Here is a 13,922-nt window from a genome sequence, read left to right on the forward strand (position 1 = left end):
GCTTCCACCCTCGTACCCCTCAAACATACTCCACTAGCAGCCAGGACAATTTTAAGTTATATCCTATAATTCCTGAATTCAAAATCCTCCCAAGTCCTCACTTCAAGTGGTGTAATGTCAGGACTTATCTGGCCTTCCTGTGTCCTATGTGCTGGCTCCCTACCACAGCCTGACCTGTCTCCTGCCACTACCTAACCTTGCTCATACCCCTCCTCTCTGGGCTACCCAATGCTGAGTGTATCAAAACTATGCAGCCTCAGAACATTGGTAGTAGTAGTTAGTTCCACCTGGAATCTTCCTCTGGGTTAGGGTTAGGGTTAGGGTCTTTGCTCAAGAGCCTTTTTCATGGGGGTCTCACTTATTTGAACCCACAACTGGCCTGCCTTCAAATGTGGACTCCTAATTCCTTCCTAACTTCTATTTTTGTTCTATAGTACCAACCATCATCAAACAGACTATATGATTTCCCTCATTTTTAATGTTTGTTGTTTATTGCCTGTCTCAAATACTAACTCTGAAGACAAAGATTTTGGTCTTTGTTCATTGAAAAATATGCCAAACAAAGTTCCTTGTTGTAGATCCAACTAATGCATTATATTAAAAGAAGAGAGAAACTACTGTGAATTAAACTAGTTTAAATAGACTTCACCAAGGAGAAAGGAAAGGTAAGAAGACAGTGCATGAACTGTGGACAGGAACAGAGAGCTTGTGCTGAGAAATGTCTAGGGGGAGGGGGAAGCCAAAAGGAAGACTGGGGAAGACCTGCAGGCCTCAAACATTAGGCTAAAACTGCAGATACCATGCAGTGAGAATGAGCAGTCAATGACTTCAGGGGACAAAAACAAGAGAAATAGGTTAGAAATAGTGTATTCATCTGGTAACTATTTTTAAGGTAGCTGAGAAAGGAAAATTCTCACATTCCTTAATATGGTGCTCTGTGTATGGTGGAACTCAAGTATTTATTTATCTGAATCAAACTGACCAAGAAAGGAGATAAGAAGATTAATTAGGAAATTTTTAAAATCTGGGCATGCAAATCATTGCTTAAATTAGGGAAATTTTGAAATGAAAGGAAGTATTTAAAAAAAAAGAAAAAGAAAAAAATCATGCTGCAAAGAGGATGTTTGAGATAAGACTGAGGCAACAAGATAGATAATTCCAAGAGTCAGTCTGAATGACTATGAAAATGAAGATAAAAGAAGTGCAAGGCAGGAGAAGAACTTTTCTGCACAAGCGCTGGGTGCTGTTTTGAAGGAATAAAGGTTCTGTCCTGGAGAGAGGCCTAAGTGGGAAATGAGAAAGGCGGTGATTTGCAGGCCAGCCATGTCACCCCACAGGTATGAATCAAGGTCCTGTTTTTGTCCCCCTCATAAAACAGAGACAAAACAGTTCACTGGGTTGTTCTGAATATTAATTGGAAATTTCCAAGCATATGCTTGCAATTTGTGAATTGTTATATTTGGAGGTTGATGTACAGTGGAACATAAGTAGGAAAGTTTGAAAATATAAAACTAGAATTTGTCAAGAGGTAGGGCTTGAGACAAGAAGTTGAGATTCATCCATTTCTGTTTGAGAACCACAGTGTCAAGACAGGTGAAATCTCCATAGGGGAGACATGAGGGCCCCAGGTAGCTCTACACACAAAGAATGCCAACCACATGTTTTTTAAATGACTAACACTCAAAATGACAAACCCATCTCCCCTACAGTTATGGTTTTAAGTTCTTGGGAGTCTAATTTTTTTTATGGAAGTAGATTTCAATAGGCTGTCTTTGAAGAGAGGATGGATTTGCTTCTTTCAAAGTATCATTCGGCTCCAAAATGTCATGTCACCCTGTGGAAAGGGGACAAAATGCTGAGCAAGGCAGACCTGATTTGGCCCCCTATACCATTACCAGATTGTACTATATTAGCAGCACTAACAGAGTAACTTGCCTAAAGTCTCTGAGCCTCCATTCTCTTGAGTGCAAAATAAGAATTATATTACCTATTTCAAAAGGATTGGTCAGGTCAATTATAATAAGGCCTGAAGACCAGTGCACCATATTTGAAACACATTATCCCCTTTTCTTCTGATTTCAGCCTCATCTGCTTTACTGCATATGGAAAAACAGCCCACACAGATGTAGAAATAATGAATCAGAAACATAACTTCAGTGTCCAGAGTTAAAGCTTCCATTTTCCCCAGAAAGATGAACTTGGCCTCACAGTGAAAGGCCTTGGCATCAATGAGTGTTTCCTTTAGATGGCAGAATAAATGCATCTGTATTCACCATCTTGGTCTGTATCTCAGAGCCTTACCTTCTGAGGACACTCTGTGTCACAGCAAACATTTGTGTCTTGCAAATCCATCCTGAACAGACCCAGTTAAACTATTCTTGGTGCAAGTGAACCAACCATGCCACCAGATCCTTCTAAAAATATACTCTACTTAAAATCTGCTGGCCCATAATGCTAGTTTTCTAGTCTTCTCTCCCCAGTGTATTTCATAAGTATCATGATAATTTTTTTTTAAATCAGCCTTCTTTATTTCTAACAGCCTCATAGAAATTGTAACTAACTCCTCCGGGCAAGCAGCATTCAGAAAAGCTGATAAACAATCTGGCTAGCAAATAAATTTATTGATCATGAATTTTACGAGAGTTCAGAAGCACCCCAGCCCTCCCTCTCATCCCCACTGAATGCACCTCCAAACTTCTCCTTATAAATATGTGGTGACATGAATCCCACCACTTCTCCTGCTTCCCCTGATGCTCATTCAAGAATTGGGACAACTGACTAATTTCTCCAGGGTGTGAGAATCAGAGCTGCTTCTTCTTTTCCCCCTTTGCAAGCCAACAGGCAGTAAGGCAGTCCCTGGAAGAACAAGACGTTTCCCCTGAAAGTGAGCAAAGATCCCCCTTCAATTACTGTCAAATGCATGCTTCACCAAGACAGCAGAAGGTGCCTGGAGCACACAGGACAGGAGGCTTTGTGCCAAATGGAGCCATGCTAACTTGATTTCACCTTTAAAGCAGTTTGGTTAGTGGGGTTGAGAGAGGAAGCAAAGAAAAGAATCATCCAAAAGGTCTTATACTTTCCAGTTTCAAGGCCAAGGTATGTAATTGGCTGTGATTTGCTGTCAGCACCCCTGACAGGTGAAAATCAGGAAAACGATGCTGTTCTGAGAGCTTATGTTAGCTAAAATGTAAGTAAATGAATGACAATTGCTAGTAAGAGAAAAAGGTGATCCGCACTGGTAACACAAGAGAATAAGCACTGAGTGAGGCCAGGGATCCTTCACATTGGGCTGGGGGAGAGGAAGGGAAATTAGGTTTTAAATATGATGCAGTGATAGTCTACTTAGTCACATGGACCTCAAACATCCAATTCCAAAGAATTCCCAAAGTGATATGAAACTTACAAAGGTCTCAAGTTTGCCAACAGAAAATCACCCAAGAATGTTTTGTATACACACTGGTCATTGAACCAAAATCCTCCAAGGACCCAGCTCTCTGCTTTTGAGAACTTGATCTTAACATCTTAATGGTGAACACAGTAAATAGAGTTCTCGTTTTAAGCAACCTAGAGAGTGATGCAGCAGTAATAGCATGTGAGAGAATGAGTTCAAAAGGAGCCAGAAAACTCTAATCTCTTGGAAATTATTTCTCATACATGTGCATATTTTGATCCAAAAAAAGCCATGATTGTTTAACCTGCCATACCCTTCTCACCATTAGCTTCATTCCTATAACTTGAAAAACCATTTACACATTTACATGATGGACTCTTTCTAGATAAAAATAAATATTGAGCTGGGTGCAGTAACACACACCTATAATCCCAGCAATTAAGGAGGCCGAAGCAGGAGGATCACAAGTTCAAGGCAAGCCTCAGCAAATTAGCAAGGCCCTAAGGAACTTAAAACCTGTATCAAAATACAAAATAAAAAGGGTTGGGGATATGGTTCAATGGTTAAGTACCCCTGGGCTCCATCCCCAGAAATAAATAAATATTGAGGTGGCAAGGAAGGAAGGATCTTTCTACTAAAAATGTTCTTGCTAGAGGACTTCAAAGACCCATAAAAATAAGTGATTAAAATTCAGAAAGTAGATGCAAACTACATGGGGGTGGGGAAGGAGCTGTTATGTCAGAAAGAAAATCTCAGCAGACCATAGTTTCTATGTGAAAGTTGACCATATAGCTTTCGAATTCCCCTAAAAAAAACTTGATTCCAGAGACTTTCCAGCTATTTGTGAATTGATTCATGATAACTATATATATATATATATTGATATACATCTATGAAAGGTGATAGGCTATAAATATATACAATTATATAGAAGGCTACAAAGACAAACTAAACTGTTAACAGTGGCTATCTATGGGAGGTACAAATACAAATGAGATTAATTTTTTTCTTTATGCTTATTTGAATTTTCTAAATGTTGCTAGAATTAAAATATACTGTATCTCTATTCAAAAAGAGCTATTCCAAGAGAAGTGGATAAAATGTCATTAGGTAACTAATCTAAAAACCACCCATTCACCAACCCATGACATAGGGTTTGGTAAGAGGAAATTCCAAGAATATCTCTTCAGCAGAAGTTGAAAGTCTGCCAGAGCCTGCTCTGTAAGCTCCAAGGTAACACAAACCCACGGCCATTTACAAGAAGAGGCCATGTAATTTTCTAAATCAAAAGAAAAACATATGGAAATAAAAGTTCTAAATAGGGTGGAGTTGAAACTATAACCTCATTCTTTCTGTTGCTGGTAAGATGGTTGAGGATGTAAGTTAATTATATTCTCATTATGAGAAATAAATCCTTGTGTTTTTTTCTGTTATAACATCTGCTTATACATACTTTTAACAACACAGATTATAATACTTTTTATTATCAGTGACATTTCCACAATATTTTATGTATTTTTATAAGGAAGATATTTTTTTAAGTTTCTTAAGTATGAAATTTTCTGGTATGTGAAATCATTTTCATAGAGTTCCTGCATATTCTCTGAAATTCACAATACCCCTTTAATTGAATAGTGCACTTTGCTATGAAAATGAAAGCTCTCTCATTTATATTACATGAGAGATAGTAATAAATAACAAGAATAACACCCACTCAGAACGACATAACATTCAGAGTGGGTTTCTTTTTTCAGTTTAAGTTCTTCAACATCTCCACAGTCATGATGGTTTAACTTGTTGAATGCTTATTACTTCTACCTTACAGATAAGAGCTTTGTGAGAAGCTATACATTAAGCTATAGAAGTAACAAAGTAAGTACTCATTTAGTGGATACTTAGTATATAAGAACCACCATAATTGTTTTTTTTTTTTTTATTTAGGCCTGGGCTCTGAAATCAGATCACCCAAATTTTAAAGCAGAGGTTAACAAACGTCTTCTACAGATGGCCAGATTATAAATATTTGAGGTTTTCTGGGTCACAATGTCTCTGACAGCAGTATTCAATTATGCCCTTGTGGCAGGAAGAGTTATTGATAATACATAAATAAATGGGCGTAGCTGTGTTCCAATAAAACTTTATTTACAAAATTGAATAGAGAAAAATAGAGAACGTATTTTGCTGTTGGGCTATAGTTTGGTGATAATCCAAATCCCACCATGTCCTACCTTCTTAATCTTCTTCAGTTCTCTAAGACTGTTATTCTAGATGTAAAATAGTGGTAATCATGCCTAATGCTCATGTTAATTTTAAGAATTTTTAAAATGTATGTTAAGCCATTAGCCTGCTGCCTGACATCAGCATATGGTCAAAGATCAATAGATTAGTAACTACCATCATCTTCATCATCAATTGATCCTGAAAACCACCTGGGTTATTTTTATCTGCATTTTAAAGGTAAGAAAACACATGCTTAAACAGTTAAGTAACATCCACTATAAAACATCTAACAGACAACTATGGGGCTAGGAGCAAACCCAGATCCATTTCCAGGAGGCTTAATCACCTCCAGTAATGATTATATACTACTGCATGGATTGGTGGATCTTAAAATAGGTTTCTCATAATCAAAGAATAAACTATAATTCTTTCATTCTGATGTATAAACAAAGTCCAAAGATTCACTAAAGACATTTATAACCTAACACACAGAACCAGCTGTTCTTAAGGTGAGGAAAACTTATTAAAACCATAGTTTATGTATTACTATAAATTTGCTGTAAAAATCTTAAAATCTGAACATAGCACATTAGTATCTCGTCCCTCTGAAGCCACCTGTTAGCAATTTTGAACACTGCAGTTCAACAGTGGGTCTATAAAAGGTTCATTGTAGCTCTGTTCCTCTCACCTTGACCTTTACTTTCAGTTCTCAAGTTTCTGGAGTTCTCATACGCGCTGCAGGTGTGTCACTAACCAATTTAAAAAAAAAAAAATCTCCGTAGTCACTTCTCTCATAATGAAAATATACAATCCAATGAAGCCAATTAATACTCTTTCACTCTAAATCATACAGCCTGTGCCTACCAGTTTTACTCACTGGCATTTGTGCATCTTGAATTATAAGTGGTCTCTGAGGAGAAAGGCAGACATGAAGATCCTCAAGTCAGGAAGAGCAGAGAATTCGTGGGCAGGTCCTGACCTGGATTTCATATTTGGAAAGTCCTCCAAGATACTCATAAATCAAAAATAACTTCAAACTAACAGCACACTTCCATATTCTTCCTTGCCAAGCACACTAAATAAGCTTAGAGACAAAACAAACAAACCAACCAACCTGTGGGCCCCCTCCCACAGCAGTCTTTCTGTCTCCCATCTAACCTACATCCAGTAATTCTCCAGCACACAGTCCATCTCGCCCTTTTCCCCTCCAGAAAACTCCCTCAGGGTCAGCATCTTCCAGCGTGGCAGTCCACTCTGATGGGATGCCTCTGTTCCTCCGCTTCTGCAGTCTCACCTCCTGCCACCCCCCAACCCCAGGCCACCACTCCTGCTTTGTGCCATTTGCAATTTGCTACATTAGAAATGTCTGTTTTTAGCCCCAAGATGAAACAGTTTTGCCAGCATGAGTACCTTGGGGCCTGCCTTGACCATTAACAAAGACCACTTCAAGGTGTCCTTCCATAATTGGTCCTTCTTGTCTCCCTGGAGGCATCTCTCAAGTGGAACCCCAAATCACTGTTGTTATCTTAGTTTTCTAGGCTTGCAAAGGACAGAGGTTTTTCACCTCTAAATAAGTTGGTTAGAGTTTGCATAGAACAGCGCCTGACCCATGAGTGATGATTAAAATATATTTCTTTTTTTTCTTTTCTTTTTTGATACCAGAGATTGAACCTAGGGGTGCTTAACCACTAAACCACATCCCCAGCCCTTTTATTTTTTTTTCTTTAGAGACAGGGTCTCGCTGAGTTACTTAGGGTCTCACTAAGTTGCTGGGATTGGCTTCAAAATTGCGATCCTCCTGCCTCAGCCTCCCAAGCCACTGGGATTACAGGCATGCACCACTGTATCCTGCTAAAATGTATTTCTTAAATGAATGGATGAATGCATCAATTTTTTAAACTGTTCCTCCAGAATAAACCCTAAATAACACTTTCATGCCATCCACATTACAAGTTACGCCCCCAAGTCAATTATAGGCAAAATCTTTGGAGTGATGCCAAAATTAACTGGAAAAACCACCAGAGATCATGCTGAGATCTAAAAGGCATGATGCGGAAATCAGAATTCACTCTGAAATTGAAAGGCTTGAAGTAGTTCTTATTACAAAGTTCAAAGTCTCTTTAACATGCAGATCCTATCAGGGCTCTTTATGAAGCTCATTGTACATTTCTAATTCTTTTCTCTATTCTTTGTCATTTACTATCCCAAACACAACTGCATAAATTATTCTAATGTGAGGGAGAAAATGGTCATACAACAGCAATCAATCAGGTTAAACAACCAGTGAAAGAATTGGCTGCTGTGGCTAGAGCTCCTTGACCTTTGCCTCCCCTTCAACATAGGTGAGCCCCCAGCACCCACACCCCAGCCTACAGCTGCCTGTGATGGCTTCTCTGTAATTGGGAGAACACTTGAGAGTGGGGAGCAGTCTGTCTGGCACAATACAGCTGAAAAGGACTAGTGAGTGCCCTTCTTCACTACCCTCCCCTGGTCTTCCCTCATCAACTCCTTGCCTCTTTTGCTTCCAAATTTTCCCATTTCCAGACCCATGCCTCTCAGCCGAGGTCAACCTCAACACTACCCTGAACAGAATATCCATATTCTAGGTTCACCCTTCACTCTCCTCCAGCCTCAAATGAATTCCTCCAACTCCTGTCAAGGTATCTGAAATAATTCTATTGGAGAAGACTCCTTTTCTTCTCTCTTTGATTCTTTCGATTGGAGTTGCTTATTAAAATGCAAATAGTCCTGAGAAGAGTAACATTATCAGATAACAACTCCTGATCTGCAATGAGAGGTACAGACAAAAATGCTGGTGGGGGTGAGGCTGGAGCACCCAGCACAAACCAAGTACCGAGTGCAATGAATTTCATGAAGATGGCCTTGGGATGGAGAAGACAAACAAAAACTTTCATCTTGCCAATGGTCTCTTCCACTCTAGGTGACAAAGTGTTTCAATCAATTTTAAAAACCTTCACAATGAGAATTTCTCAGTCTTGGCTCCACTTTGAGACTAGGAGTCCTGGGTTAAACCCTTTTGTTTAAAATGGGTGCTGCAGTGTGCACTGGTATGGCATAGCAGAAGCTCTGGAAAAGTGAGTAATGGACTCCCACCTCAGGCTCACTCCCCTTTTCCTCAATATTGGTGAAATAACTGTTCCTGAAACAGCCTTAAGGACATCCCACCCTTCCTCCAACTTCTCTACAGTAGTGTCCAACTCTATGGTTGAATTTCCTCTTAAACTCTGGAGCTCAGAGGACTCTTCCCTACCTATTCTTCCTCACCATCAGATATTCTTAATGCAGGCAATATTCTTGGACTTCTTATTACAATTTCATGTCATGTCAATGAATGTTTCCTCACTGGCCAAATGTTTTCCTGCCTTTCTTCAAAAATAAAGCTCAAAATTATTAATATTATGAAGGGAATATATTTTCTCCTTTTTCAGATTCTTTGTAGCTTTTACTTTTATTCTCAAAAATAGAAAAAAAAATAAGATTGACAAATGTTTTAATTTAGAAATAACTTTGGCATCTCCCAATCAAATCCACTACTATAGAAATGAATTCACTTAAATACAGAGATATTATTATGAACTATAAATAGGCAGTTTAAAAGGCAGTTATACTGCTTAGCAAAACAAATGCTTAGCATAAAACAATGAGATTTGTAAGATATTTACAACATTAGTAATTTTTTAAAGACTGTATTTCTACCCTTTGCTAAAAAACTCAGTATCAACAATTGCAATTTGAAGTTGTAAATTGGAAATATCATAAGCATTGAATGTAAAAGATTAGGGTAACTATTACCATTATTTTAAAGTAATAAAGTACAGACTTTTTGAAATAAATTTTTATTCCTGTTTGCTTTAAAATTTTAATATTGAAACAACTGTTTAACCAATCTATTAATTCTCAATAAAATCTAAATGCACCATGTAAAATAATTGTTTTAAAGTAATAATTCACAATAATTGTTGAACCACAGAATTATGGTTGAAAGGAATATAAGCAATGATATTCTAGGAAACGCTGAACAACCAGTTAGGGTGCCAAGTACAACAGTGGCACCTGTAATCTCAGCTACTCAGGAGGCTGAGGCAGGAGGATCTCAAGTACAAGGCCAGCCTAGGAAACTTACTGGGACCCTGTCTCAAAACAAAAAAAATAAAAAGGGCTGGAGATGTAAGTCAGGACTACACTCTGGGCTCAATCCCTAGTACTAGAAAAAATGAAAAATGGAGGCAGCTGATTTGCAGCATTTTCCACTCTCCAAGGGGTTACTGATCACAAATACCATACAACTGGCTCTCACAAACCCATCTAAGTTGGCTCTACCACATGACTGGATATGAAAGTTCAGATGGTGTAGCCTCTTCATACCTGAAACTTTTCCGCAGGACTGACTGTCTTTCCTTATAATCTATAATACACTACACACATAAGGACATAACACATGTACAATGTTTACACATTTATCTACTCGACACTGTTATAGTGGCTTTCGTTCTTTTTTCAGAAATGAAACACAGTAAGAAACATATATGACCTCATAACCCACCCACATACACCACATTATGTGCAGTTGTATGTACATAAATACAAGTAAAAAAAAACAGAAGTCTTAAAAAATAAAGTTCAGTCTTACTACGTACAATGCATAATCGCCTCTTCTATATCACTTTTAAATTCTGATCTTGATCCACTAAATTGGATTATATTCCCCTTTTTGGGTAGTGACCCAGAGTTTGAAAAGTGCTGCTGTAATAGACTATAAGCTCATTGAAGATAGGATTACATATCATTTGTCTGTATCTATTATTATATCTAATAGTAATTATTGAAGTCCAAGGAGGTTAAGTAACTTTTCCAAAGATGTAACTGCTATATCGCTGACAAATGATCCCTCCAGGCAAGTGATAACTCATGCCACAGAATCATAATATTTATGACTGAAACTTATAGAATCTTGTAAGACAGCTACCCCTTCGCCAGAAATTGACAAAGAATTTTTTTTAATGGTACTCACTCCCCCACTGGGGAAAGTTTAGTGTTTTACCTACTGTGGCCCTGACTGTTCACCTGGATGATGGGGACATGATTCCCATTTCCTTACTTGATAACATTCACCCTCAACAGTGTTGAAAAGAGAATCATCGTTTTCACAAAACATCTTCATTTCTCTATGGAAAAGAACTATATAAATGCTGATTAATATTAAATATATAGAATAATCATATCCTGTATATTAATAACACTAGCCTTCTAATAGCCAAAAGCCAAATACTTAGTTGGAGAAAATACTCAGTAGAATTTGAATGCACGGCCCTCTCGCCAGTGTGCTTGCACATCACATGCTTTTTATAGGTGCTATTAAATGTACACTATAGTTTCAAGACAATTCAGATAAGCATCTTCACTAAAATACACAACACCATTAATCATCTCAGTGACAGTGCTCCAATTTAACGTCTTGGGGATTTCTTCCCCTTCTTCATCATTTATTTGCCAATATTTCCTTGTTATGAATATCCCCCTAGTGACTTACCCTGGCAGTCACAGCTGTGCTGCCTACTGTGTCTACCCTGACTACAAATAACACTGATTCTTAATAAAAGCAAACCCTTGAGATGATTCCTATGGTGAGAAGGGAAACTTTTCTATGGACAGACCTCCTCGTGGCTTCGACCATATTCCTTACTCTAAACTGAGCAACCTCAGCCTTTAAGCAGATAGTCATTTCTATCTGCTTAAATTAAACCAGCTTAATTACAAATTAACAACAATTGATTGCTGATTGCCTATTATTTGAGTGGTCAACAATCAACTGCTGCTTAACTATGGTTCTGAGAGGAACCCCCTTGCTAGACAACAGAAGGCTTCTTCAAAGCAACCACCAATCACAACAAGGCCACAAATCACTAACCAATTTCAGAAACCTGGCCATCAAAAGCCACAATAAATGACTCATAAATAATAAGGTCTTTTTAAAAGTTACCAGAAATAATTCTGCATTATAATTACACCAATTCTAAGAAGAAAACATGATCTAGGTAACAGAGTAACAATAAATAAAGCCAGAGGTAAACACCGTAGTAAAGATACTGTGATAAAGTTATCAACTAAACCACACTAGGCAGGGAACAGTCCTAGCTCCATCCGGGATCTATTCTATATCCATTTCAGAGAACAACCTCCATAGCCAGTAGCATTTCCTGATCATTTAAAAATTGGAAACCGTGAAAGAAAACTCTCTACAACCATTTGGAGGAGTAAATGAAAGTAGAACTCACCAGCTTGTATTCAGAAAGGACCTTTTAAGGAAAAAAGGGCACTTTCTTTTTTTTTTTGTTCAAAAATGACATTCTCCTACCAAAGAAGAGTACAAAGACAAACATACACCACAGTATATTTGCAAAATGTATGAAGAAAGACTTCAGTGGACTCATGTTTTTGTTACCTTATATTTTCTATAGGGGAAGAATTAATTAGATGTTAATGCTGCTTCATTCAATATTGCATAACTTTTCTGGAAAGCATAAATTTCTAACCTTTTTTTCTGAATACTCCAATTGAACTATTGTTTAAAAAAAAAACTTTCTTTTTAGTAAAAGCAATACAACACAAGCTACAATATATTAAAATGCCATTTCCTCCCCAGAGCAAAGTGTTTACTTCAGTGATAGCAACAACACCTCGTTACCAAAAGTGCAGATTCTGTTAAGTAACGGACAAAGCAAATGGCAGCAAAGACAGAGGACTCAACTTCAATTTAACTGTCCTGTAAGGTACATAGTAATTAGCTGCAAAGCTCTGAAATCTTAGCTAGCATGTTAAGTCTGCTACATGACAGTATAATTTGACTTCTTAAAGGATTATGCAAATTACAACTCATCATTCCATTACAGGATTGAAAAAAAGTGACAGCTAATTTATACATAACACACCTTTCAAATCCCTAAGATGCGTAGCACCTGTGCAATGTATTTTGCTGAGATTTTCTTGCATATAAGTACTTGTTTATTGCAATATAAAGAAGCTTACCTAAGAGCTTTAATACAGTCATTTTTTAAAAAAACTTTTAGACCACAATTTCAAAAGAATAAACATTTTTTTTTCTGTCTTGATTTCAGAGGCAAATTTTTTTGGTTATCATTTTGTTTGGTTTGGTTTGATTTTTTTTCCCCCACTAAATTAAATAAAAATAAGGTTTCAATACAAGGATATTTTTTAATAGCTGGCAATCACAAGCACTGATGCAAGAGCCAGAAGGAAGACTCACAAAGATTTCAACATACTTCTGGTAGGTAGATTCACAGTAGATTCCGTCATATCTGTAGATTTTCCTACATTCTGATTGGTTGGGCAGAGGATGCTGGGCAGTTATTCTGTAGAGGCATCAAAAACAGATAGACATGACTAGAGATTCTCTACAGTCAACCGGAATGCAGGATAACAAGTATGTTGAAATTTAATATATTCTGCTTTTACGCTTTTGAGCTCTACACACAATTGCAATGTGTACATACATTTGAGAACATTAACTTCCACTTTTAGGAAACGGCAGTCAGAGAAAAAGCAACTTTTCTCAGTTCTTCATCAGAACAATTTGTTTTTTAAGTCTCAGAGTCATAAAAGTGGAAGAAAGACATATAGATCTAAAGCTTAACTCACTCTACGATCCCCATGATTATATTCTAAAGAAAATGTTAAAAACAAATGTCATTAGTGTTTCTGTTACAGGGCTGTCATTAATTCAATCATGCATTACGAGCATAGGCAACTATAAATGCTTTAAGTGCTTTAAAACCATAGCCAAGTTAATATATTTTTCAGCTTTATTCAATTTATATAGTTTGTATGCTACTGACTTCTAAAGGGATATGATACAGCTTACAGAACTAAACCCAATTAGGGATGAAAACACAAGCAAGACCGTGGGGAGCACGGGTTAGATGTTAACAGGCACCTGAGATGAGCTGATTACAGTGGCTCCAGGTTTCTTAGCAGTTAAGGTAAAAAGGGGGAAAAGCTTACACAATTTTCATCTGTATTACTTAAGCCTATAAATTCATCTGAGACTCCCTGCATTATATAGACATAAAAATTCTGAGAGGCGTTTTCTGACCATTTGCTTCAGTTGAAAATCTCATCATTCAAGGAAAAAAAATAAGTAATCTACCATGTATTTTAGAGAAAAGTAATGCAATTTAGTCAACAGAAATATCTGTAAGAGCACCAACTGCTTTGTTCTAATATCAGTCTATCAGAAAAGTTAATATCAAATTTTTAAGTCCATACTGCCACA

General features: G+C 37.4%; 1 protein-coding gene across 11 annotated transcripts in view; it reads right to left on the minus strand.

Annotated features, from left to right (window-relative positions):
* The window catches only part of Npas3 (neuronal PAS domain protein 3), an 851,762-nt gene that overhangs the window by 728,230 nt on the left and 109,610 nt on the right, over positions 1-13,922 (minus strand). For 8 of the 11 annotated variants that reach the window (XM_058573650.1, XM_058573649.1, XM_058573648.1 and 5 more), the window contains exon 2: positions 12,913-13,002. The exons of the other annotated variants lie outside the window; for them this stretch is intronic. In XM_058573650.1, coding sequence (XP_058429633.1) covers positions 12,913-13,002 — 90 coding nt within the window. The remainder of the gene's footprint in view (positions 1-12,912; positions 13,003-13,922) is intronic. 11 annotated transcript variants of the gene reach the window in all.

The sequence above is a fragment of the Marmota monax genome, unplaced genomic scaffold (genome assembly GCF_021218885.2).
Source record: "Marmota monax isolate L192 unplaced genomic scaffold, Marmota_monax_Labrador192_F-V1.1 WCK01_AAM20220418_F8-fsc00222, whole genome shotgun sequence".
NCBI lineage: Eukaryota > Metazoa > Chordata > Mammalia > Rodentia > Sciuridae > Marmota > Marmota monax.